The sequence below is a fragment of the Oncorhynchus keta genome, chromosome 25, assembly GCF_023373465.1.
Source record: "Oncorhynchus keta strain PuntledgeMale-10-30-2019 chromosome 25, Oket_V2, whole genome shotgun sequence".
NCBI lineage: Eukaryota > Metazoa > Chordata > Actinopteri > Salmoniformes > Salmonidae > Oncorhynchus > Oncorhynchus keta.
This window is the reverse complement of record NC_068445.1, coordinates 38876913-38902956: the sequence shown is the minus strand read 5'-3', so window position 1 is coordinate 38902956 and position 26044 is coordinate 38876913. Positions and strand designations below refer to the sequence as shown.

The following is a 26044-nucleotide window of genomic DNA, read 5'->3' as shown; positions in this document are numbered from 1 at the left end:
TCCTTCCCTCTCTTCTTCTCTCTCCTTCCCTCTCTTCTTCTCTCTCCTTCCCTCTCTTCTTCTCTCTCCTTTCCTCTCTTCTCTCTCCTTTCCTCTTTTCCTCTCTCTCCTTTCCTCTCTTCTTCTCAGCACTTCTCTCTTCTTCTCAGCACTTCTCTCTTCTCACCACTTCCCTCTTCTTCTCACCACTTCCCCCTCTTCTTCTCACCACTTCCCTCTCTTCTTCTCTCTCCTTCCCTCTCTTCTCTTCTCTCTCCTTCCCTCTCTTCTCTCTCCTTCCCTCTCTCCTTCCCTCTCTTCTCTCTCCTTTCCTCTTTTCTTCTCTCTCCTTTCCTCTCTTCTTCTCACCACTTCCCTCTTTTCTTCTCTCTCCTTCCCTCTCTTCTCTCCTTCTCTCTCCTTCCCTCTCTTCTTCTCTTCTCTCTTCTTCTCCTCTCTCCTTCCCTCTCTTCTTCTTTCTCCTTCCCTCTCTTCTTCTCTTCTTCTCCTCTCTCCTACCCTCTCTTCTTCACTCTTCTTTTCCCACCTACCCTCTCTTCTTCTCTTCTTCTCCTCACTCTCTCTTTCGGTCTCTTCTTCTCTCTCCTTCTCTTCTTCTTTCTCCTGCCCTTTCTTCTTCTTCTCTTCTTTTCTCTCCTTCCCTCTCTTCTCCTCTCCTTCCCTCCCACTGTTTAGAGGGTTCCAGGGTCAATGTTGTATGTGAGTAAGGAATATGAGCGGGGGGAATTAACTGTGCTGTGTTGCTGCAGTTCACACATTCCTCACCTACTCCCCCCACAGCACCTTATCCTGCCAGCTCTGTGACAACACCATAGAGGCCTCCTCAACCTGTCTGTCTTTGTCCATCTACCTCTCTCTCTCTATTCCGGCCATCTCTCTGTGACGACACATTCAAAGAAGTCTCCTCACGCCCTCAATCTCCTTGTCCCGTCCAGCCAGCTCTGTGACGACACATTCAGAGAGGTCTGGGGTTGTTCTTTGTCCCTAATCCATTGTCTGTGTTTCCCTGTGTGTCGCTCAGGGTCGGGTGGAGGTGGAAGCCGGGAACGAGAACATGAAGTTTGAGACGGGACCCTTCTCCTACTACGGAGTCATGGCCCTCAGTGCTCCCACATTAGGTGAGTCCTCTCTCTCTCTTCCATTACTCTGTCTGTTTCTCTTCTATCTCTCTCTCCTCCATTACTCTGTCTGTTTCTCTTCTATCTCTCTCCTCTGTTACTCTGTCTGTTTTAGTCTTCTATCTCTCTCAAACTCTGTTCTCTCTCTCCTCCGTTACTCTCTGTCTCTCTTCTATCTCAAACTCTGTTCTCTCTCTCCTCCGTTACTCCAGTAGCATTTTACTCCCTTGGTTTCAGTGGCTTTCTGTTGTCAGTTGTCATGACTGTTGAGGATTGCCAAACTTCAGTGGGTAATGTGTTGAGACGTCTCACTGCTAACATCTAGTGGCCAGGAGATAGATTGACTATGCAGATGTGGCCAGGAGATAGATTGACTATGCAGATGTGGCCAGAGATATACACTGATTATTCAAAACATTAGGAACACCTGCTTTTTCCATGACATAGACTGAACAGGTGAATCCAGGTGAATCCAGGTGAAAGCTAACGATCCCTTATTCATGTCACTTTGTTAAACCCACTTTGATCAGTGTAGTTAGATGAATCGCATTAGTGGAAATGAAAACTGCCCTCAGAACAGTCTGTTGTGTTGCTACCATGCTGTGTTGTCATGTGTTGCTGCCATGCTGTTGTTGTCTTAGGTCTCTCTTTATGTAGTGTTGTGGTGTCTCTCTTGTCGAGATGTGTGTTTTGTCCTATATTTATATTTGATTTTTAATCCCAGTTCCGGCAGGAGGCCTTTTGCCTTTTTGTAGGCCGTCATTGTAAATAAGAATTTGTTCTTAGCTGACGTGCCTAGTAAAATAAAGGGTAAATAATGACATTTAAAGTACTGCTAAACCCTTGTTTCTGATTTCAAGGGGAGGAGACCGATTAAAGAAGGATTTTTAAGCATTGAGGCAATTGAGACATGGATTGTGTGTTTGTGCCATTCAGAGGGCGAATGGGCAAGACAACAGATTTGAAGTGGTCAGTGTAGTTGTCAGTAGTTGAAAAGTGGTGTAGTTGAAAAGTGGTGTAGTTGAAAAGTGGTGTAGTTGTCGGAAGTTGATAACTGTGGTAGTTGACCAGTGTAGTTGACCAGTGTAGTTGACCAGTGTAGTTGACCAGTGTAGTTGACCAGTGAAGTTGACCAGTGAAGTTGACCAGTGTAGTTGACCAGTGTAGTTGACCAGTGAAGTTGACCAGTGAAGTTGACCAGTGAAGTTGACCAGTGTAGTTGACCAGTGTAGTTGACCAGTGTAGTTGACCAGTGTAGTTGACCAGTGTAGTTGACCAGTGTAGTTGACCAGTGTAGTTGACCAGTGAAGTTGACCAGTGAAGTTGACCAGTGAAGTTGACCAGTGAAGTTGACCAGTGTAGTTGACCAGTGTAGTTGACCAGTGAAGTTGACCAGTGAAGTTGACCAGTGTAGTTGACCAGTGAAGTTGACCAGTGAAGTTGACCAGTGAAGTTGACCAGTGAAGTTGACCAGTGTAGTTGACCAGTGAAGTTGACCAGTGAAGTTGACCAGTGAAGTTGACCAGTGTAGTTGACCAGTGTAGTTGACCAGTGAAGTTGACCAGTGTAGTTGACCAGTGAAGTTGACCAGTGAAGTTGACCAGTGAAGTTGACCAGTGAAGTTGACCAGTGAAGTAGTCAGTAGTTGGTGAGAGTAGTAGTTGTCCGTAGTTGATCGGCGTAGTTGTCAGTAGTTAATCGGCGTAGTTGTCTGTAGTTGATCAGTGTAGTTGACCAATGTAGTAGTCAGTAGTTGGTCGGTGTAGTAGTTGATCAGTGTGGTTGTTGGTTGGTGTGGTAGTTGGTCTGTGTGGTAGTTGATCGGTGTAGTTGTTGTCAGTTGGTCAGTGTAGTCGTTGGTCGGTGTGGTAGTCTGTAGTTGTCAGTGGTTCGGTGTGGTAGTTGATCCATGTAGTTGTCAGTAGTTGATCCATGTAGTTGTCAGTAGTTGATCAGTGTGGTAGTCAGTAGTTGATCAGTGTAGTTGTCAGTAGTTGATCAGTGTGGTAGTCTGTAGTTGATCAGTGTGGTAGTCTGTAGTTGATCAGTGGTTCGGTGTGGTAGTTGATCCATGTAGTTGTCAGTAGTTGATCAGTGTGGTAGTCAGTAGTTGATCAGTGTAGTTGTCAGTAGTTGATCAGTGTGGTAGTCTGTAGTTGATCAGTGTGGTAGTCTGTAGTTGATCAGTGTAGTTGTCAGTAGTTGATCAGTGTAGTTGTCAGTAGTTGATCAGTGTGGTAGTCTGTAGTTGATCAGTGTGGTAGTCTGTAGTTGATCAGTGTAGTTGTCTGTAGTTGATCAGTGTGGTAGTCTGTAGTTGATCAGTGTGGTAGTCTGTAGTTGATCAGTGTGGTAGTCTGTAGTTGATCAGTGTGGTGGTCAGTAGTTGATCAGTGTGGTAGTCTGTAGTTGATCAGTGTAGTTGTCAGTAGTTGATCAGTGTGGTAGTCAGTAGTTGATCAGTGTGGTAGTCTGTAGTTGATCAGTGTAGTTGTCTGTAGTTGATCAGTGTAGTTGTCAGTAGTTGATCAGTGTGGTAGTCTGTAGTTGATCAGTGTAGTTGTCAGTAGTTGATCAGTGTAGTTGTCAGTAGTTGATCAGTGTGGTAGTCTGTAGTTGATCAGTGTGGTAGTCTGTAGTTGATCAGTGTGGTAGTCTGTAGTTGATCAGTGTGGTAGTCTGTAGTTGATCAGTGTGGTAGTCTGTAGTTGATCAGTGTGGTAGTCTGTAGTTGATCAGTGTGGTAGTCTGTAGTTGATCAGTGTGGTAGTCTGTAGTTGATCAGTGTGGTAGTCTGTAGTTGATCAGTGTAGTTGATCAGTGTAGTTGTCAGTAGTTGATCAGTGTAGTTGTCAGTAGTTGATCAGTGTGGTAGTCTGTAGTTGATCAGTGTAGTTGTCAGTAGTTGATCAGTGTGGTAGTCTGTAGTTGATCAGTGTGGTAGTCTGTAGTTGATCAGTGTGGTAGTCTGTAGTTGATCAGTGTAGTTGTCAGTAGTTGATCAGTGTAGTTGTCAGTAGTTGATCAGTGTGGTAGTCTGTAGTTGATCAGTGTGGTAGTCTGTAGTTGATCAGTGTAGTAGTCAGTAGTTGATCAGTGTGGTAGTCTGTAGTTGATCAGTGTAGTTGTCAGTAGTTGATCAGTGTGGTAGTCTGTAGTTGATCAGTGCAGTTGTCAGTAGTTGATCAGTGTGGTAGTCTGTAGTTGATCAGTGTGGTAGTCTGTAGTTGATCAGTGTAGTTGTCAGTAGTTGATCAGTGTAGTTGTCAGTAGTTGATCAGTGTGGTAGTCTGTAGTTGATCAGTGTGGTAGTCTGTAGTTGATCAGTGTGGTAGTCTGTAGTTGATCAGTGTAGTTGTCAGTAGTTGATCAGTGTGGTAGTCTGTAGTTGATCAGTGTAGTTGTCAGTAGTTGATCAGTGTGGTAGTCTGTAGTTGATCAGTGTGGTAGTCTGTAGTTGATCAGTGTGGTAGTCTGTAGTTGATCAGTGTAGTTGTCAGTAGTTGATCAGTGTGGTAGTCTGTAGTTGATCAGTGTGGTAGTCTGTAGTTGATCAGTGTGGTAGTCTGTAGTTGATCAGTGTGGTAGTCTGTAGTTGATCAGTGTAGTTGTCAGTAGTTGATCAGTGTGGTAGTCTGTAGTTGATCAGTGTAGTTGTCAGTAGTTGATCAGTGTGGTAGTCTGTAGTTGATCAGTGTGGTAGTCTGTAGTTGATCAGTGTAGTTGTCAGTAGTTGATCAGTGTGGTAGTCTGTAGTTGATCAGTGTGGTAGTCTGTAGTTGATCAGTGTGGTAGTCTGTAGTTGATCAGTGTGGTAGTCTGTAGTTGATCAGTGTAGTTGTCAGTAGTTGATCAGTGTGGTAGTCTGTAGTTGATCAGTGTGGTAGTCTGTAGTTGATCAGTGTAGTTGTCAGTAGTTGATCAGTGTAGTTGTCAGTAGTTGATCAGTGTGGTAGTCTGTAGTTGATCAGTGTGGTAGTCTGTAGTTGATCCGTGTGGTAGTCTGTAGTTGATCAGTGTAGTTGTCAGTAGTTGATCAGTGTGGTAGTCTGTAGTTGATCAGTGTAGTTGTCAGTAGTTGATCAGTGTGGTAGTCTGTAGTTGATCAGTGTGGTAGTCTGTAGTTGATCAGTGTGGTAGTCTGTAGTTGATCAGTGTGGTAGTCTGTAGTTGATCAGTGTAGTTGTCAGTAGTTGATCAGTGTGGTAGTCTGTAGTTGATCAGTGTGGTAGTCTGTAGTTGATCAGTGTGGTAGTCTGTAGTTGATCAGTGTGGTAGTCTGTAGTTGATCAGTGTGGTAGTCTGTAGTTGATCAGTGTAGTTGTCAGTAGTTGATCAGTGTGGTAGTCTGTAGTTGATCAGTGTAGTTGTCAGTAGTTGATCAGTGTGGTAGTCTGTAGTTGATCAGTGTGGTAGTCTGTAGTTGATCAGTGTAGTTGTCAGTAGTTGATCAGTGTGGTAGTCTGTAGTTGATCAGTGTGGTAGTCTGTAGTTGATCAGTGTGGTAGTCTGTAGTTGATCAGTGTGGTAGTCTGTAGTTGATCAGTGTGGTAGTCTGTAGTTGATCAGTGTGGTAGTCTGTAGTTGATCAGTGTAGTTGTCAGTAGTTGATCAGTGTGGTAGTCTGTAGTTGATCAGTGTGGTAGTCTGTAGTTGATCAGTGTAGTTGTCAGTAGTTGATCAGTGTAGTTGTCAGTAGTTGATCAGTGTGGTAGTCTGTAGTTGATCAGTGTAGTAGTCAGTAGTTGATCAGTGTGGTAGTCTGTAGTTGATCAGTGTGGTAGTCTGTAGTTGATCAGTGTGGTAGTCTGTAGTTGATCAGTGTGGTAGTCAGTAGTTGATCAGTGTGGTAGTCTGTAGTTGATCAGTGTAGTTGTCAGTAGTTGATCAGTGTGGTAGTCTGTAGTTGATCAGTGTAGTTGTCAGTAGTTGATCAGTGTAGTTGTCAGTAGTTGATCAGTGTGGTAGTCTGTAGTTGATCAGTGTGGTAGTCTGTAGTTGATCAGTGTGGTAGTCTGTAGTTGATCAGTGTAGTTGTCAGTAGTTGATCAGTGTAGTTGTCAGTAGTTGATCAGTGTGGTAGTCTGTAGTTGATCAGTGTTTTGATCAGTGTCGTAGATGGTCAGTGTAGTTGTCAGTAGTTCAGTAGTTCACTCTCTACCTCTCTCTCTCTCTCTCTCTCTCTCTCTCTCTCTCTCTCTCTCTCTCTCTCTCACCTCTCTCTCTCTCTCCACCTCTCTCTCTCTCCACCTCTCTCTCTCCACCTCTCTCTCTACCTCTCTCCACCTCTCCCTCCCTCTCAATTCAAGGGCTTTATTGGCATGGGAAACATGTGTTAACATTGCCAAAGCAAGTGAGGTAGATTCTCTACCTTTTACTAATTTCTCTCTCTCTACCTCTCTTTCTCTCCCTCCCTACCTCTACCTCTCTTTCTCTCCCTCCCTACCTCTACCTCTTTCTCTCCCTCCCTACCTCTACCTCTCTTTCTCTCCCTCCCTACCTCTACCTCTTTCTCTCCCTCCCTACCTCTACCTCTTTCTCTCCCTCCCTACCTCTACCTCTCTTTCTCTCCCTCCCTACCTCTACCTCTTTCTCTCCCTCCCTACCTCTACCTCTTTCTCTCCCTCCCTACCTCTACCTCTCTTTCTCTCCCTCCCTACCTCTACCTCTTTCTCTCCCTCCCTACCTCTACCTCTCTTTCTCTCCCTCCCTACCTCTACCTCTTTCTCTCCCTCCCTACATCTACCTCTTTCTCTCCCTCCCTACCTCTCTCTGTTTCTCTCCCTCCCTACCTCTCTCTCTTTCTCTCCCTCCCTACCTCTACCTCTTTCTCTCCCTCCCTACCTCTACCTCTTTCTCTCCCTCCCTACCTCTACCTCTCTTTCTCTCCCTCCCTACCTCTACCTCTTTCTCTCCCTCCCTACCTCTACCTCTTTCTCTCCCTCCCTACCTCTACCTCTTTCTCTCCCTCCCTACCTCTACCTCTTTCTCTCCCTCCCTACCTCTACCTCTTTCTCTCCCTCCCTACCTCTACCTCTCTTTCTCTCCCTCCCTACCTCTACCTCTTTCTCTCCCTCCCTACCTCTACCTCTTTCTCTCCCTCCCTACCTCTACCTCTTTCTCTCCCTCCCTCTCTCTCTGTCCTTACAGATGATTTTGTCTCTCACTCGCTTGTCTCTGTTTATACTTCTCTCCTTTTTCCTTTTCTCTGTTACCTGTTTGTTTTTTTATCTGAGAATAATGTATCAGTCACCTACAGCTCAAATCGAACAGAGATTCTCTCTTTGACTGTCACATGTGAACATTGCATGTGACCTGTCAGTGTCTGTCAAACAATGGTTTATCTAAGTACTTTAACGTGTATATTTTCCACCTTGTTTACTCAAAACCACACCAGCCTGTGCTGTCGCTAGTGGGCTTTATGGATCTCTACTATCGTCTGGGCTTGATGTGGCCAGCCGGTAATACACTTGTGTCCCCCGGCGGCCGTTTCGTACATAAACCGTCCTCCATTCAGGCTGCAGCGGCTTCGATTTCCTCCTTAACTAGATTTAATGGTGTGAAGGCGAGAAAGAAACAGTGAAAATATGCGTACTTTCCTTATGAAGCACAGTTTTTCACCACAATACTAGAGTGGCTAATGCCTAGGAAGGCCACTTCTTGATTTTTGCACCCCGCGTTCAGCTAGAGGTACAGACTGCTGTATATGTGAGATGTTTGGGACTAGCGTTCCTAGTTTGGGAGGAAATTGAATCCTTTGCAGCCTGAATGGAGGACGTTTTAAGTACGAAACCAGTCGTTGGAGGACATCAGTATAGTAATCCAGACTATAGTGAAGATCCCAAATCCCGTTTGGAGGTTTCCCGGATTCAGGAGGGAATTAGCAGGAAATACCGAATCCTCCAACCAGGGAGTTTGACATTTTCTAGAATTTGTAACCTTACTCATGTCCTCTGTCTGTCTCTCTGTCTCTCTGTCTCTCTGTCTCTCTGTCTCTCTGTCTCTCTGTCTCTCTGTCTGTCTGTCTGTCTGTCTGTCTCTCTGTCTGTCTGTCTGTCTCTCTGTCTCTGTCTCTGTCTCTGTCTCTGTCTCTGTCTCTGTCTCTGTCTCTGTCTCTGTCTCTGTCTCACCTCTCTCTGTCTCACCTCTCTCTGTCTCACCTCTCTCTGTCTCTCTCTCACTTTCTCTTTCTGCCTCTCCCTATTTCTGTAACTCTGTTTCCTCTTCTCCCTCCATCTTTCACTCCTTTCTGTCTTTCCTGCCTCCATCTCTCTTCTTTGTCTTTCATTTCCTGTCTCCATCTCTCTTCTTTCTCTTTCATCCCCTGTCTCCATCTCTCTTCTTTCTGTCTTTCATCCCCTGTCTCCATCTCTCTTCTTTCTGTCTTTCATCCCCTGTCTCCATCTCTCTTCTTTCTGTCTTTCATCTCCTGTCTCCATCTCTCTTCTTTGTCTTTCATCTCCTACCTCCATCTCTCTTCTTTCTCTTTCATCTTCTGTCTCATCTCTCTTCTTTCTCTTTCATCCCCTGTCTCCATCTCTCTTCTTTCTGTCTTTCATCTCCTGTCTCCATCTCTCTTCTTTCTGTCTTTCATCTCCTGTCTCCATCTCTCTTCTTTCTGTCTTTCATCTCCTGTCTCCATCTCTCTTCTTTGTCTTTCATCTCCTGTCTCCATCTCTCTTCTTTCTGTCTTTCATCTCCTGTCTCCATCTCTCTTCTTTGTCTTTCATCTCCTACCTCCATCTCTCTTCTTTGTCTTTAATCTCCTACCTCCATCTCTCTTCTTTCTCTTTCATCTCCTGTCTCATCTCTCTTCTTTCTCTTTCATCCCCTGTCTCCATCTCTCTTCTTTCTGTCTTTCATCTCCTGTCTCCATCTCTCTTCTTTCTGTCTTTCATCTCCTGTCTCCATCTCTCTTCTTTGTCTTTCATCTCCTACCTCCATCTCTCTTCTTTCTCTTTCATCTCCTGTCTCATCTCTCTTCTTTCTCTTTCATCCCCTGTCTCCATCTCTCTCCTTTCTGTCTTTCATCTCCTGTCTCCATTTCTCTTCTTTGTCTTTCATTTCCTGTCTCCATTTCTCTTCTTTGTCTTTCATTTCCTGCCTCCATCTCTCTTCTTTGTCTTTCATCTCCTGTCTCCATCTCTCTTCTTTGTCTTTCATCTCCTACCTCCACCTCTCTTCTTTCTCTTTCATCCCCTGTCTCCATCTCTCTTCTTTCTGTCTTTCATCTCCTACCTCCATCTCTCTTTTTTGTCTTTCATCTCCTACCTCCATCTCTCTTCTTTCTGTCTTTCATCTCCTGTCTCCATCTCTCTTCTTTCTGTCTTTCATCTCCTGTCTCCATCTCTCTTCTTTCTGTCTTTCATCTCCTACCTCCATCTCTCTTCTTTGTCTTTCATCTCCTACCTCCATCTCTCTTCTTTGTCTTTCATCTCCTACCTCCATCTCTCTTCTTTCTGTCTTTCATCTCCTGTCTCCATCTCTCTTCGTTGTCTTTCATCTCCTGTCTCCATCTCTCTTCTTTGTCTTTCATCTCCTACCTCCTACCTCCATCTCTCTTCTTTCTCTTTCATCCCCTGTCTCCATCTCTCTTCTTTGTCTTTCATCTCCTGTCTCCATCTCTCTTCTTTCTGTCTTTCATCTCCTACCTCCATCTCTCTTCTTTCTGTCTTTCATCTCCTACCTCCATCTCTCTTCTTTGTCTTTCATCTCCTACCTCCATCTCTCTTCTTTCTGTCTTTCATCTCCTACCTCCATCTCTCTTCTTTGTCTTTCATCTCCTACCTCCATCTCTCTTCTTTGTCTTTCATCTCCTACCTCCATCTCTCTTCTTTGTCTTTCATCTCCTACCTCCATCTCTCTTCTTTGTCTTTCATCTCCTGTCTCCATCTCTCTTCTTTGTCTTTCATCTCCTGTCTCCATCTCTCTCCTTTCTGTCTTTCATCTCCTGTCTCCATTTCTCTTCTTTGTCTTTCATCTCCTGTCTCCATTTCTCTTCTTTGTCTTTCATTTCCTGTCTCCATCTCTCTTCTTTGTCTTTCATCTCCTGTCTCCATCTCTCTTCTTTGTCTTTCATCTCCTACCTCCATCTCTCTTCTTTCTCTTTCATCCCCTGTCTCCATCTCTCTTCTTTCTGTCTTTCATCTCCTACCTCATCTCTCTTTTTTGTCTTTCATCTCCTACCTCCATCTCTCTTCTTTCTGTCTTTCATCTCCTGTCTCCATTTCTCTTCTTTCTGTCTTTCATCTCCTGTCTCCATCTCTCTTCTTTGTCTTTCAATCTCCTGTCTCCATCTCTCTTCTTTCTGTCTTTCATCTCCTACCTCCATCTCTCTTCTTTGTCTTTCATCTCCTACCTCCATCTCTCTTCTTTGTCTTTCATCTCCTGCCTCCATCTCACTTCTTTCTCTTTCATCTCCTGTCTCCATCTCTCTTCTTTCTCTTTCATCTCCTGTCTCCATCTCTCTTCTTTCATCTCCTGCCTCCATCTCTCTTCTTTCTGTCTTTCATCTCCTGCCTCCATCTCTCTTCTTTGTCTTTCATCTCCTGCCTCCATCTCTCTTCTTTCTCTTTCATCTCCTGCCTCCATCTCTCTTCTTTCTCTTTCATCCCCTGTCTCCATCTCTCTTCTTTCTCTTTTATCCCCTGTCTCCATCTCTCTTCTTTCTGTCTTTCAATCTCCTGTCTCCATCTCTCTTCTTTCTGTCTTTCATCTCCTGTCTCCATCTCTCTTCTTTGTCTTTCATCTCCTACCTCCATCTCTCTTCTTTGTCTTTCATCTCCTACCTCCATCTCTCTTCTTTGTCTTTCATCTCCTACCTCCATCTCTCTTCTTTGTCTTTCATCTCCTGCCTCCATCTCACTTCTTTCTCTTTCATCTCCTGTCTCCATCTCTCTTCTTTCTCTTTCATCTCCTGTCTCCATCTCTCTTCTTTCATCTCCTGCCTCCATCTCTCTTCTTTCTGTCTTTCATCTCCTGCCTCCATCTCTCTTCTTTGTCTTTCATCTCCTACCTCCATCTCTCTTCTTTGTCTTTCATCTCCTACCTCCATCTCTCTTCTTTCTCTTTCATCCCCTGTCTCCGTCTCTCTTCTTTCTGTCTTTCATCTCCTACCTCCATCTCTCTTCTTTGTCTTTCATCTCCTCCCTCCATCTGTTTCTCTCATTTCTGTATTTCCTCTCCTTCATCTGTCTCTCTCAGTGGTGTCATCTCGTCCTCGTCACCTCTCTCTAAAGCGGTTCTCTCTGTTCTCCAGGTTGCCAGGTAACCTCCGGCATGTCTGGGCACTGGGGAAACATTTAACTGTAACACCCAGGCTGGGGGGGGGGGGAATGTAACTGTAACACCCACTACTTTATTCTACTTTATGTAGTTGTTTAATAGAAAATGGTAGTGACTAGTGAGTAGTCTACAGAATCATCAGCATCAGTCACACACAACCCTTCACCAATCAAAAACGCTAACAAACACTAACGATGCGAGGAAATGTCCTAAATGACTTCTGTTTCTAGCCTTCATCTGCAATTTAAATCAACAAATCTCAAGCTACCTGCTGACTCTCACTAGCTTTGGTAGAGAGTGTGTTGTACCAAAGGACAACCGACACCCTCTTGATAATACCAGGTAATGTGTCTTCCTGGCCTGCAGAGGGCAGTGGCGGGCAGTTTGTTGATGTTATTAGTGGTTACCTACCTTTTTAAGGCTTTGAGGTTGGCAACTGGGCTAAGACTGGCACTGCCCCTTCTCTACCTGGCATCACAGGCCAGGGTTTATGTTTCAGAAACTGGAAGCTGGGTGTCTTCTCTACCTGGCATCACAGGCCAGGGTTTATGTTGCAGAAACTGGAAGCTGGGTGTCTTCTCTACCTGGCATCACAGGCCAGGGTTTATGTTGCAGAAACTGGAAGCTGGGTGTCTTCTCTACCTGGCATCACAGGCCAGGGTTTATGTTGCAGAAACTGGAAGCTGGGTGTCTTCTCTACCTGGCATCACAGGCCAGGGTTTATGTTGCAGAAACTGGAAGCTGGGTGTCTTCTCTACCTGGCATCACAGGCCAGGGTTTATGTTGCAGAAACTGGAAGCTGGGTGTCTTCTCTACCTGGCATCACAGGCCAGGGTTTATGTTGCAGAAACTGGAAGCTGGGTGTCTTCTCTACCTGGCATCACAGGCCAGGGTTTATGTTGCAGAAACTGGAAGCTGGGTGTCTTCTCTACCTGGCATCACAGGCCAGGGTTTATGTTGCAGAAACTGGAAGCTGGGTGTCTTCTCTACCTGGCATCACAGGCCAGGGTTTATGTTGCAGAAACTGGAAGCTGGGTGTCTTCTCTACCTGGCATCACAGGCCAGGGTTTATGTTGCAGAAACTGGAAGCTGGGTGTCTTCTCTACCTGGCATCACAGGCCAGGGTTTATGTTTCAGAAACTGGAAGCTGGGTGTCTTCTCTACCTGGCATCACAGGCCAGGGTTTATGTTGCAGAAACTGGAAGCTGGGTGTCTTCTCTACCTGGCATCACAGGCCAGGGTTTATGTTGCAGAAACTGGAAGCTGGGTGTCTTCTCTACCTGGCATCACAGGCCAGGGTTTATGTTGCAGAAACTGGAAGCTGGGTGTCTTCTCTACCTGGCATCACAGGCCAGGGTTTATGTTGCAGAAACTGGAAGCTGGGTGTCTTCTCTACCTGGCATCACAGGCCAGGGTTTATGTTTCAGAAACTGGAAGCTGGGTGTCTTCTCTACCTGGCATCACAGGCCAGGGTTTATGTTGCAGAAACTGGAAGCTGGGTGTCTTCTCTACCTGGCATCACAGGCCAGGGTTTATGTTGCAGAAACTGGAAGCTGGGTGTCTTCTCTACCTGGCATCACAGGCCAGGGTTTATGTTGCAGAAACTGGAAGCTGGGTGTCTTCTCTACCTGGCATCACAGGCCAGGGTTTATGTTGCAGAAACTGGAAGCTGGGTGTCTTCTCTACCTGGCATCACAGGCCAGGGTTTATGTTGCAGAAACTGGAAGCTGGGTGTCTTCTCTACCTGGCATCACAGGCCAGGGTTTATGTTGCAGAAACTGGAAGCTGGGTGTCTTCTCTACCTGGCATCACAGGCCAGGGTTTATGTTGCAGAAACTGGAAGCTGGGTGTCTTCTCTACCTGGCATCACAGGCCAGGGTTTATGTTGCAGAAACTGGAAGCTGGGTGTCTTCTCTACCTTGTTATTGGCTGAGTGGTCGACAAGTGGATCTTCAGCTATTGGACACTGCATTACTATGTGTTCACGCCACGCCTGACAATCATGCACCTCATCTTCAGCACTGGCACACACACACACACACACACACACACACACACACACACACACACACACACACACACACACACACACAGACACAGACACAGACACAGACACAGACACAGACTGGTTGGTGTGTATTTGCCAGCTCTGAAGGTCAGGTCCAGCTGCGGGACGTCTGTAAGGTTTTTAAGAAATCCACGTGGATACATTTTAGTGAAGCACTGACATGGCATCATGTTATTCAATGTGCGCCAAATATTGTGAGCAGTGTGAAATTAACAGATTTCACATTTTTGAGGTGTGTAGAAACTGGTATTAAATATTCCGTCTCTAACAGGTCTGTCTCTCTCTAACAGGTCTGTCTCTCTCTAACAGGTCTGTCTCTCTCTAACAGGTCTGTCTCTCTCTAACAGGTCTGTCTCTCTCTAACAGGTCTGTCTCTCTCTAACAGGTCTGTCTCTCTCTAACAGGTCTCTCTCTCGCTAACAGGTCTCTCTCTCGCTAACAGGTCTGTCTGTCTCTCTCTAACAGGTCTGTCTGTCTCTCTCTAACAGGTCTGTCTCTCTCTAACAGGTCTGTCTCTCTCTAACAGGTCTGTCTCTCTCTAACAGGTCTGTCTCTCTCTAACAGGTCTGTCTCTCTCTAACAGGTCTGTCTCTCTCTAACAGGTCTGTCTGTCTCTCTCTAACAGGTCTGTCTGTCTCTCTCTAACAGGTCTGTCTGTCTCTCTCTAACAGGTCTCTCTCTCGCTAACAGGTCTCTCTCTCGCTAACAGGTCTCTCTCTCGCTAACAGGTCTCTCTCTCTCACTAACAGGTCTCTCTCTCTCACTAACAGGTCTCTCTCTCTCACTAACAGGTCTCTCTCTCTCTCTCTCTCTCTCTCTCTCTCTCACTAACAGGTCTCTCTCTCTCTCTCTCTCTCTCTCTCTCTCTCTCTCTCTCTCTCTCTCTCTCTCTCTCTCTCTCTCTCTCTCTCTCTCTCTCTCTCTCTCTCTCTCTCTCTCTCTCTCTCTCTCTCTCTCTCTCTCTCTCTCACTAACAGGTCTCTCTCTCTCTCTCTCTCACTAACAGGTCTCTCTCTCTCTCTCTCACTAACAGGTCTCTCTCTCTCTCTCTCACTAACAGGTCTCTCTCTCGCTCTCTCTCTCACTAACAGGTCTCTCTCTCGCTCTCTCTCTCACTAACAGGTCTCTCTCTCTCTCTCTCACTAACAGGTCTCTCTCTCTCTCTCTCTCACTAACAGGTCTCTCTCTCGCTCTCTCTCTCACTAACAGGTCTCTCTCTCTCTCTCTCTCTCTAACAGGTCTCTCTCTCTCACTAACAGGTCTCTCTCTCTCTCACTAACAGGTCTCTCTCTCTCTCTCACTAAAGGTCTCTCTCTCACTAAAGGTCTCTCTCTCTCACTAACAGGTCTCTCTCTCTCTCTCTCTCTCTCTCTCTAACAGGTCTCTCTCTCTCTCTCTCTCACTAACAGGTCTCTCTCTCTCTCTCTCTCACTAACAGGTCTCTCTCTCTCTCTCACTAACAGGTCTCTCTCTCTCTCACTAACAGGTCTGTCTCTCTCTCTCTCACTAACAGGTCTGTCTCTCTCTCACTAACAGGTCTGTCTCTCTCTCTCTCTCTCACTAACAGGTCTGTCTCTCTCTCTCTCACTAACAGGTCTGTCTCTCTCTCTCTCACTAACAGGTCTGTCTCTCTCTCTCTCACTAACAGGTCTGTCTCTCTCTCTCTCACTAACAGGTCTGTCTCTCTCTCTCTCACTAACAGGTCTGTCTCTCTCTCTCTCACTAACAGGTCTCTCTCTCTCTCTCACTAACAGGTCTCTCTCTCTCTCTCACTAACAGGTCTCTCTCTCTCTCACTAACAGGTGTCTCTCTCTCTCACTAACAGGTGTCTCTCTCTCTCTAACAGGTGTGTCTCTCTCTCTCTCTCTAACAGGTGTCTCTCTCTCTCTCACTAACAGGTGTCTCTCTCTCTCACTAACAGGTGTCTCTCTCTCTCTCTCACTAACAGGTGTCTCTCTCTCTCTCTCTCACTAACAGGTGTCTCTCTCTCACTCACTAACAGGTGTCTCTCTCTCTCTCACTAACAGGTGTCTCTCTCTCTCTCACTAACAGGTGTCTCTCTCTCTCTCACTAACAGGTGTTTCTCTCTCTCTCACTAACAGGTGTCTCTCTCTCTCTCACTAACAGGTCTCTCTCTCTCTCTCTCACTAACAGGTCTCTCTCTCTCTCTCTCACTAACAGGTCTCTCTCTCTCTCTCTCTCACTAACAGGTCTCTCTCTCTCTCTCTCCCACTAACAGGTCTCTCTCTCTCTCTCCCACTAACAGGTCTCTCTCTCTCTCCCACTAACAGGTCTCTCTCTCTCTCCCACTAACAGGTCTCTCTCTCTCTCCCACTAACAGGTGTCTCTCTCTCTCACTAACAGGTGTCTCTCTCTCTCTCAACAGGTCGTCTCTCTCTCTCTCTAACAGGTGTCTCTCTCTCTCTCACTAACAGGTGGTCTCTCTCTCTCTCACTAACAGGTGTCGGTCTCTCTCTCTCACTAACAGGTGGTCTCTCTCTCACTCACTAACAGGTGTCTCTCTCTCACTCACTAACAGGTGTCTCTCTCTCTCTCTAACAGGTGTTCTCTCTCTCTCACTAACAGGTGTCTCTCTCTCTCTCACTAACAGGTCGGTCTCTCTCTCTCTCACTAACAGGTCGGTCTCTCTCTCTCTCTAACAGGTCTCTCTCTCTCTCTCTCTCACTAACAGGTCTCTCTCTCTCTCTCTCTCCCACTAACAGGTCTCTCTCTCTCTCCCACTAACAGGTCTCTCTCTCTCTCCCACTAACAGGTCTCTCTCTCTCTCCCACTAACAGGTCTCTCTCTCTCTCCCACTAACAGGTCTCTCTCTCTCTCTGTAACAGGTCGGTCTCTCTCTCTCTCTAACAGGTCGGTCTCTCTCTCTCTAACAGGTCGGTCTCTCTCTCTCTAACAGGTCGGTCTCTCTCTCTCTAACAGGTCGGTCTCTCTCTCTCTAACAGGTCGGTCTCTCTCTCTCTAACAGGTCGGTCTCTCTCTCTCTAACAGGTCGGTCTCTCTCTCTCTAACAGGTCGGTCTCTCTCTTAACAGGTCGGTCTCTCTCTCTAACAGGTCGGTCTCTCTCTCTCTCTAACAGGTCGGTCTCTCTCTCTCTCTAACAGGTCGGTCTCTCTCTCTCTCTAACAGGTCGGTCTCTCTCTCTCTAACAGGTCGGTCTCCCTCTCTCGAACAGGCCTCTCTCGAACAGGCCTCTCTCGAACAGGCCTCTCTCTAACAGGCCTCTCTCTAACAGGTCTCTCTCTAACAGGTCTCTCTCTAACAGGCCTCTAACAGGTCTCTCTCTAACAGGCCTCTCTCTAACAGGCCTCTCTCTAACAGGCCTCTCTCTAACAGGTCTCTCTCTAACAGGCCTCTAACAGGTCTCTCTCTAACAGGCCTCTCTCTAACAGGCCTCTCTCTAACAGGCCTCTCTCTAACAGGCCTCTCTCTAACAGGCCTCTCTCTAACAGGCCTCTCTCTAACAGGCCTCTCTCTAACAGGCCTCTCTCTAACAGGCCTCTCTCTTAACAGGCCTCTCTCTTAACAGGCCTCTCTCTTAACAGGCCTCTCTCTAACAGGCCTCTCTCTAACATGGATGGATATGTGTGAGTTTGGTTGTGTGTTAGCTCTGACTAGTTCCTTCTCCAGACCATGTCTCTTGTTTCTCTCTGTCCGTCCCGTTGACATGTCCGGTGCTGAATGAACTGGCCTCTAGAAGGCAGCTTTGCCTGGTTCGCCCATTATTCACAGTTAGCCTTCCATTTCATCAACAGTTTTACCTGTGTTAGTGTGTTTACATGTTTTGCCATACCTTTTTGTTTGTGTGCATCTGCATCTGCACGTGTGAGTGTGATTATTTTCTCACTCTAACGCTACGAGCCTGTGTGTGTTTCACAGTTCTTCTTGTTGCTCACTCTAACGCTACGAGCCTGTGTGTGTTTCAGAGTTCCGCTCCCCATCACACATCAGTGGTTTGAACAGGACAGCGTCTCTGAGCGCTGCAGATCGGACGGAGTCGGTGTCTGTCGGCGGCAGTAACAGCCAGCTCAACACTCAGTTCACTGTCCCCTCACCGTCATACACACCCGACTTCTACGTACGAGCTCTATCAGACCTGCAGTTCGTCAAGGTGAGGATAGCCGACCATACATTGATACCTCCTGCACTGAGCTTTAATGATTTGTTGAGGAGAGAGACCGTGTGTGTAGGCTTTTGTCCTATCACTACATTACAACACCTTGATACTCTCCCTCTTCTCTCTCTCCCCCTCTCTCTCTCCCTCGCTCTTCCCTCTCTGCTCTCCCCTCTCTCCCTCGCTCTCCCCTCTCTCCCTCGCTCTCCCCTCTCTCCCTCGCTCTCCCCTCTCTCCCTCGCTCTTCCCTCTCTCCCTCGCTCTTCCCTCTCTGCTCTCCCCTCTCTCCCTCGCTCTTCCCTCTCTGCTCTTCCCTCTCTGCTCTTCCCTCTCTCCCTCGCTCTTCCCTCTCTCCCTCGCTCTTCCCTCTCTCCCTCGCTCTTCCCTCTCTCCCTCGCTCTCCCCTCTCTCCCGCGCTCTCCCCTCTCTCCCTCTCTCTTCCCTCTCTGCTCTTCCCTCTCTGCTCTTCCCTCTCTCCCTTGCCCTTCCCTCTCTGCTCTTCCCTCTCTCCCTCGCTCTCCCTCGCTCTCCCTCTTTCCCTCGCTCTTCCCTCTCTCCCTCGCTCTCCCCTCTCTCCCTCGCTCTCCCCTCGCTCTTCCCTCGCTCTCCCCTCTCTCCCTCGCTCTCCCCTCTCTCCCCTCTCTCCCCTCTCTCCCCTCTCTCCCTCGCTCTTCCTCTCTCCCTCGCTCTCCCCTCTCTCCCTCGCTCTTCCCTCTCTGCTCTCCCCTCTCTCCCTGCTCTTCCCTCTCTCCCTCGCTCTTCCCTCTCTCCCTCGCTCTTCCCTCTCTCCCTCGCTCTTCCCTCTCTCCCTCGCTCTTCCCTCTCTCCTCGCTCTTCCCTCTCTCCTCGCTCTTCCCTCTCTCCCTCGCTCTTCCCTCTCTCCTCGCTCTCCCCTCTCTCCCTCGCTCTTCCCTCTCTCCCTCGCTCTTCCCTCTCTCCCTCGCTCTCTCCCTCGCTCTTCCCTCTCTCCCTCGCTCTCCCCTCTCTCCCTCGCTCTTCATTCTCTGCTCTTCCCTCTCTCCCTCGCTCTCCCCTCTACCTCGCTCTCCCCTCTCCCTCGCTCTCCCCTCTCTCCCTCGCTCTCCCCTCTCTCCCTCGCTCTCCCCTCTCTCCCTCGCTCTCCCCTCTCTCCCTCGCTCTCCCCTCTCTCCCTCGCTCTCCCCTCTCTGCTCTCCCCTCTCTCCCTCGCTCTCCCCTCTCTCCCTCGCTCTTCATTCTCTGCTCTTCCCTCTCTCCCTCGCTCTCCCCTCTCCCTCGCTCTCCCCTCTCTCCCTCGCTCTCCCCTCTCTCCCATCGCTCTCCCCTCTCTCCCATCGCTCTCCCCTCTCTCCCATCGCTCTCCCCTCTCTCCATCGCTCTCCCCTCTCTCCATCGCTCTCCCCTCTCTCCCTCGCTCTCCCCTCTCTCCCTCGCTCTCCCCTCTCTCCCTCGCTCTCCCCTCTCTCCCTCGCTCTCCCCTCTCTCCCTCGCTCTTCCCTCTCTGCTCTCCCCTCTCTCCCTCGCTCTCCCCTCGCTCTTCCCTCTCTGCTCTTCCCTCTCTCCCTCGCTCTTCCCTCTCTCCCTCGCTCTTCCCTCTCTGCTCTTCCCTCTCTCCCTCGCTCTTCCCTCTCTCCCTCGCTCTCCCCTCTCTCCCTCGCTCTTCCCTCTCTGCTCTTCCCTCTCTCCCTTGCTCTTCCCTCTCTGCTCTTCCCTCTCTCCCTTGCTCTTCCCTCTCTGCTCTTCCCTCTCTCCTTGCTCTTCCCTCTCTGCTCTTCCTCGCTCTCCCCTCTCTCCCTCGCTCTCCCTCTCTCCTCGCTCTCCCCTCTCTCCTCGCTCTTCCCTTCTCTCTCCTCGCTCTTCCCTCTCTCCCTCGCTCTTCCCTCTCTCCCTCGCTCTTCCCTCTCTCCCTCGCTCTTCCCTCTCTCCCTCGCTCTTCCCTCTCTCCCTCGCTCTTCCCTCTCTCCCTCGCTCTTCCCTCTCTCCCTCGCTCTCCCCTCTCTCCCTCGCTCTTCCCTCTCTGCTCTTCCCTCTCTCCCTTGCTCTTCCCTCTCTGCTCTTCCCTCGCTCTCCCCTCTCTCCCTCGCTCTCCCTCTCTCCCTCGCTCTTCCCTCTCTCCCTCGCTCTTCCCTCTCTCCCTCGCTCTTCCCTCTCCTCCTCTCCTCGCTCTTCCCTCTCTCCTCGCTCTTCCCTCTCTCCCTCGCTCTTCCCTCTCTCCCTCGCTCTTCCCTCTCTCCCTCGCTCTCCCCTCTCTCCCTCGCTCTCCCCGCTCTCCCTCGCTCTCCCTCTCTCCCTCGCTCTCCTCTCTCTCCCTCGCTCTTCCCTCTCTGCTCTCCCCTCTCTCCCTCGCTCTTCCCTCTCTGCTCTTCCCTTTCTCCCTCGCTCTCCCTCGCTCTCCCCTCTCTCCCTCACTCTTCCCTCTCTCCCTCGCTCTTCCCTCTCTCCCTCGCTCTTCCCTCTCTCCCTCGCTCTCCCCTCTCTCCCTCGCTCTCTCCCTCGCTCTCCCCCTCGCTCTCCCCTCTCTCCCTTGCTCTCCCCTCTCTCCCTTGCTCTCCCCTCTCTCCCTTGCTCTCCCCTCTCTCCCTTGCTCTCCCCTCTCTCCCTTGCTCTCCCCTCTCTCCCTTGCTCTCCCTCTCTCCCTTGCTCTCCCTCTCTCCCTCGCTCTCCCCTCTCTCCCTCGCTCTTCCTCTCTGCTCTTCCTCGCTCTCCCCTCTCTCCCTCGCTCTCCCCTCTCTCCTCGCTCTTCCCTCTCTCCCTCGCTCTCCCCTCTCCCTCGCTCTCCCTCTCCCTCGCTCTCCCCTCTCCCTCGCTCTCTCCTCTCCTCGCTCTCCCCTCTCTCCCTCGCTCTCCCCTCTCTCCCTCGCTCTTCCCTCTCTGCTCTTCCCTCTCTCCCTCGCTCTTCCCTCTCTGCTCTCCCCTCTCTCCCTCGCTCTCCCCTCTCTCCCTCGCTCTCCCCTCTCTCCCTCGCTCTTCCCTCTCTGCTCTTCCCTCTCTCCCTCGCTCTTCCCTCTCTGCTCTTCCCTCTCTCCCTCGCTCTTCCCTCTCTGCTCTCCCCTCTCTCCCTCGTTCTTCCCTCTCTCCCTCGCTCTTCCCTCTCTGCTCTTCCCTCTCTCCCTCGCTCTTCCCTCTCTGCTCTTCCTCGCTCTTCCCTCTCTCCCTCGCTCTTCCCTCTCTGCTCTTCCCTCTCTCCCTCGCTCTTCCCTCTCTCCCTCGCTCTCCCCTCTCTCCCTCGCTCTTCCCTCTCTGCTCTTCCCTCTCTCCCTTGCTCTTCCCTCTCTGCTCTTCCCTCTCTCCCTTGCTCTTCCCTCTCTGCTCTTCCCTCTCTCCCTTGCTCTTCCCTCTCTCTCTTCCCTCGCTCTCCCCTCTCTCCCTCGCTCTCCCTCTCTCCCCCTCGCTCTCCCTCTCTCCCTCGCTCTTCCCTCTCTCCCTCGCTCTTCCCTCTCTCCCTCGCTCTCCCCTCTCTCCCTCGCTCTTCCCTCTCTCCCTCGCTCTCCCCTCTCTCCTCGCTCTTCCCTCTCTGCTCTTCCCTCTCTCCCTTGCTCTTCCCTCTCTGCTCTTCCTTGCTCTCCCCTCTCTCCTCGCTCTCCCCTCTCTCCCTCTCTCTCCTCGCTCTCCCTCTCTCCTCGCTCTTCCTCTCTCCCTCGCTCTTCCCTCTCTCCCTCGCTCTTCCCTCTCTCCCTCGCTCTTCCCTCTCTCCCTCTCTTCCTCTCTCCCTCTCTCCCCTCTCTCCCTTCTTCCCTCTCTCCCTCGCTCCCCTCTCTCCCTCGCTCTTCCCTCTCTCCCTCGCTCTCCCCTCTCTCCCTCGCTCTTCCCTCTCTGCTCTCCCCTCTCTCCCTCGCTCTTCCCTCTCTGCTCTCCCCTCTCTCCCTCGCTCTTCCCTCTCTGCTCTCCCCTCTCTCCCTCGCTCTTCCCTCTCTGCTCTTCCCTTTCTCCCTCGCTCTCCCTCGCTCTCCCTCTCTCCTCGCTCTTCCCTCTCTCCCTCTTCTCTCCCTCGCTCTCTCCCTCTCTCCCCTCTCTCCCTTGCTCTCCCCTCTCTCCCCTTGCTCTCCCCTCTCTCCCTTGCTCTCCCCTCTCTCCCTTGCTCTCCCCTCTCTCCCTTGCTCTCCCCTCTCCCCTTGCTCTCCCCTCTCTCCCTTGCTCTCCCCTCTCTCCCTTGCTCTCCCCTCTCTCCCTTGCTCTCCCCTCTCTCCTCGCTCTCCCCTCTCTCCCTCGCTCTTCCCTCTCTGCTCTTCCCTCGCTCTCCCCTCTCTCCCTCGCTCTCCCCTCTCTCCCTCGCTCTTCCCTCTCTCCCTCGCTCTCCCCTCTCTCCCTCGCTCTCCCCTCTCTCCCTCGCTCTCCCCTCTCTCCCTCGCTCTTCCCTCTCTGCTCTTCCCTCTCTCCCTCGCTCTTCCCTCTCTGCTCTTCCCTCTCTCCCTCGCTCTTCCCTCTCTGCTCTCCCCTCTCTCCCTCGCTCTCCCCTCTCTCCCTCGCTCTCCCCTCTCTCCCTCGCTCTTCCCTCTCTGCTCTTCCCTCTCTCCCTCGCTCTTCCCTCTCTGCTCTTCCCTCTCTCCCTCGCTCTTCCCTCTCTGCTCTCCCCTCTCTCCCTCGTTCTTCCCTCTCTCCCTCGCTCTTCCCTCTCTGCTCTTCCCTCTCTCCCTCGCTCTTCCCTCTCTGCTCTTCCCTCGCTCTTCCCTCTCTCCCTCGCTCTTCCCTCTCTGCTCTTCCCTCTCTCCCTCGCTCTTCCCTCTCTCCCTCGCTCTCCCTCTCTCCCTCGCTCTTCCCTCTCTGCTCTTCCCTCTCTCCCTTGCTCTTCCCTCTCTGCTCTTCCCTCTCTCCCTTGCTCTTCCCTCTCTGCTCTTCCCTCTCTCCCTTGCTCTTCCCTCTCTGCTCTTCCCTCGCTCTCCCCTCTCTCCCTCGCTCTCCCTCTCTCCCTCGCTCTTCCCTCTCTCCCTCGCTCTTCCCTCTCTCCCTCGCTCTTCCCTCTCTCCCTCGCTCTCCCTCTCTCCCTCGCTCTTCCCTCTCTCCCTCGCTCTCCCCTCTCTCCCTCGCTCTTCCCTCTCTGCTCTTCCCTCGCTCTCCCCTCTCTCCCTCGCTCTCCCTCGCTCTCCCCTCTCTCCCTCGCTCTCCCTCTCTCCCTCGCTCTTCCCTCTCTCCCTCGCTCTTCCCTCTCTCCTCGCTCTCCCCTCTCTCCCTCTCTCCATCGCTCTTCCCTCTCTCCCTCGCTCTTCCCTCTCTCCCTCGCTCTCCCCTCTCTCCCTCCCCCCTCTCTCCTCGCTCTTCCCTCTCTCCCTCGCTCTCCCCCTCTCCCTCGCTCTCCCCTCTCTCCCTCGCTCTCCCTCTCTCCCTCGCTCTCCCCCTCCTCCCTCCTCTCTCTCCCTCTCTTCCCTCTCTGCTCTCCCCTCTCTCCCTCGCTCTTCCCTCTGCTCTTCCTCTCCCTCGCTCTCCTCTCTCTCCTCCCTCGCTCTTCCCTCTCTGCTCTTCCCTCTCTCCTCGCTCTTCCCTCTCTCCCTCGCTCTTCCCTTTCTCCCTCGCTCTCCCCTCTCTCCCTCGCTCTCTCCCTCGCTCTCCCTCTCTCCCTTGCTCTCCCCTCTCTCCCTTGCTCTCCCCTCTCTCCCTTGCTCTCCCCTCTCTCCCTTGCTCTCCCCTCTCTCCCTTGCTCTCCCCTCTCTCCCTTGCTCTCCCCTCTCTCCCTTGCTCTCCCCTCTCTCCCTCGCTCTCCCCTCTCTCCCTCGCTCTTCCCTCTCTGCTCTTCCCTCGCTCTCCCCTCTCTCCCTCGCTCTCCCCTCTCTCCCTCGCTCTTCCCTCTCTCCCTCGCTCTCCCCTCTCCCTCGCTCTCTCCTCTCCCTCGCTCTCCCCTCTCTCCCTCGCTCTCCCCTCTCTCCCTCGCTCTTCCCTCTCTGCTCTTCCCTCTCTCCCTCGCTCTTCCCTCTCTGCTCTCCCCTCTCTCCCTCGCTCTCCCTCTCTCCCTCGCTCTCCCCTCTCTCCCTCGCTCTTCCCTCTCTGCTCTTCCCTCTCTCCCTCGCTCTTCCCTCTCTGCTCTTCCCTCTCTCCTCGCTCTTCCCTCTCTGCTCTTCCCTCTCTCCCTCGCTCTTCCCTCTCTCCCTCTCTCCTCGCTCTTCCCTCTCCCTCGCTCTTCCCTCTCTGCTCTTCCCTCTCTCCCTCGCTCTTCCCTCTCTGCTCTTCCCTCGCTCCCCCTCTCTCCCTCGCGCTCTCCCCCTCTCTCCCTCGCGCTCTCCCTCGCGCTCTCCCCCTCTCTCCTCGCGCTCTCCCTCACTCTCCCTCGCTCTCCCTCGCTCTCTCCCTCGCGCTCTCCCTCGCGCTCTCCCCTCTCCCTCGCTCTTCCCTCTCCCTCGCTCTTCCCTCTCTCCCTCGCTCTTCCCTCTCTCCCTCACTCTTCATTTTCTGCTCTTCCCTCTCCCTCGCTCTTCCCTCGCTCTCCCCTCTCTCCCTCGCTCTCCCCTCTCTCCCTCGCTCTCCCCTCTCTCCCTCGCTCTCCCCTCTCTCCCTCGCTCTCTCCTCTCTCCCTCGCTCTCCCCTCTCTCCCTCGCTCTTCCCTCTCTGCTCTCCCCTCTCCCTCGCTCTCCCCTCTCTCCCTCGCTCTCCCCTCTCTCCCTCGCTCTCCCCTCTCTCCCTTGCTCTTCCCTCTCTGCTCTCCCCGCTCTCCCCTCTCTGCTCTTCCCTCTCTCCCTCGCTCTTCCCTCTCTGCTCTTCCCTCTTTCCCTTGCTCTTCCCTCTCTGCTCTTCCCTCTCTCCCTCGCTCTTCCCTCTCTGCTCTTCCCTCTCTCCCTCGCTCTCTCCCTCGCTCTCCCTCGCTCTCTCCCTCGCGCTCTCCTCTCTCCCTCGCTCTCCCCTATCTTTTTACCTCGCTCTCCTTCTCCTTCTCCCTCCCTTCTCCTACTTTCTTTCTCTCCCTCCCTCTCTTTCTCTCCCTCTCTTCCCTCCCTCTCCCTCGCTCTTCCCTCTCTCCCTCGCTCTTCCCTCTCTGCTCTCCCCTCTCTCCCTTGCTCTCCCCTCTCCCTTGCTCTCCCCTCTCCCTTGCTCTCCCCTCTCCCTTGCTCTCCCCTCTCCCTTGCTCTCCCCTCTCCTTGCTCTCCCCTCTCCCTCGCTCTCCCCTCTCTCCCTCGCTCTCCCCTCTCTCCCTCGCTCTCCCCTTTCTCCCTCGCTCTTCCCTCTCTGCTCTCCCCTCTCTCCCTCGCTCTCCCCTCTCCCTCGCTCTCCCCTCTCCCTCGCTCTCCCCTCCCTCGCTCTCCCCTCTCTCCCTCGCTCCCCCTCTCTCCCTCGCTCTCCTTCGCTCTCCCTCGCTCTCTCCCTCGCGCTCTCCTCTCTCCCTCGCTCTCCCCTATCTTTTTACCTCGCTCTCCTCCTCCCTCCCTTCTCCTTCTCCCTCCCTTCTCCTTCTCTCTTTCTCTCCCTCTTCTCCCCCTCTCTCCCTCTTTCTCGTTCTCCTTCTCTCTTTTTATCTCTTTCTCTTTCTCTCTATCCCTCACCGTGTCACTCTTCCCTCTCTCTCAGATCACACGTGCCCAGTACCAGAACGGTCTGATGGCGTCTCGTCTGGATTCCTCCCCCCAGTCACCTGATTGCGGCCACCCCCGTCTGGAGGGTACCCCGCCCCCCGTGGGCACCGCCACCCTCTTCTTCCTAGCTGACGACAACCCCACTCCGGAGAAAAGCCCCCTCCTGGCTGACGAGACCACCTCTCTCCTCAACGAGCAGAACTCTCTGCCTCACAACCACCACCACAACCCATCAGAGAACAGCATATGACACACACACGAGTACACACACTTATATATGTGCGTTTACACACACTACCAGGGACTGAGGAGACTGTGAGTGAGCGCGCGCTAACACACACACACACACAGACATTATGCCAAACTATCTTGAGGAACGACTCTCTCCCCCCATTTTAAAAGTCAACCCTGTGGCTGGTAGTGTGTACAGTGTCAGCTATCCCCACTGTACCCCCTCTTCTAGCAGTCAGCTATCCCCACTGTACCCCCTCTTCCAGCAGAGTCAGCTATCCCCACTGTACCCCCTCTTCCAGCATGGTCAGCTATCCCCACTGTACCCCCTCTTCCAGCATGGTCAACTATCCCCACTGTACCCCCTCTTCCAGCAGAGTCAGCCATCCCCACTGTACCCCCTCTTCTAGCAGAGTCAGCTATCCCCACTGTACCCCCTCTTCCAGCAGAGTCAGCTATCCCCACTGTACCCCCTCTTCTAGCAGAGTCAGCTATCCCCACTGTACCCCCTCTTCCAGCAGAGTCAGCTATCCCCACTGTACCCCCTCTTCCAGCAGAGTCAGCTATCCCCACTGTACCCCCTCTTCTAGCATGGTCAGCTATCCCCACTGTACCCCCTCTTCGAGCAGTCAGCTATCCCCACTGTACCCCCTCTTCCAGCAGAGTCAGCTATCCCCACTGTACCCCTCTTCCAGCAGAGTCTTCCCCACTGTACCCCTCTTCTAGCATGGTCAGCTA

General features: G+C 51.5%; 1 protein-coding gene and 2 long non-coding RNA genes across 5 annotated transcripts in view; 2 read left to right on the top strand and 1 right to left on the bottom strand.

Moving 5' to 3' along the window:
* Positions 1 to 25987, top strand: part of LOC118358576 (metal transporter CNNM4) — an 87784-nt gene extending 61797 nt beyond the window's left edge. Inside the window, exons 5-7 of one of the 2 annotated variants that reach the window (XM_052479290.1) lie at positions 1022 to 1118; positions 17416 to 17600; positions 25071 to 25987. In XM_052479290.1, coding sequence (XP_052335250.1) covers positions 1022 to 1118; positions 17416 to 17600; positions 25071 to 25325 — 537 coding nt within the window. In that variant the 3' untranslated portion in view covers positions 25326 to 25987. Of the gene's footprint in view, positions 1 to 1021; positions 1119 to 7268; positions 8190 to 17415; positions 17601 to 25070 lie in introns of those variants that run through there. The other variant, XM_035736537.2, reaches the window with a different exon arrangement.
* LOC127911772 (uncharacterized) lies at positions 9050 to 9623 on the bottom strand. Its single transcript, XR_008079319.1, has 3 exons — positions 9561 to 9623; positions 9390 to 9527; positions 9050 to 9121 (listed from the first exon to the last, which is right to left on the bottom strand). It is a non-coding gene; the product is annotated as an uncharacterized LOC127911772 (long non-coding RNA).
* Positions 14851 to 15846, top strand: LOC127911771 (uncharacterized). Of its 2 annotated transcripts, XR_008079316.1 has the most exons (4): positions 14858 to 14983; positions 15038 to 15297; positions 15344 to 15368; positions 15473 to 15846. It is a non-coding gene; the product is annotated as an uncharacterized LOC127911771 (long non-coding RNA). The 2 variants fall into 2 exon arrangements; XR_008079317.1 differs by having other exon boundaries at positions 14851 to 15297.
* Positions 25988 to 26044: the final 57 nt, after the last annotated feature.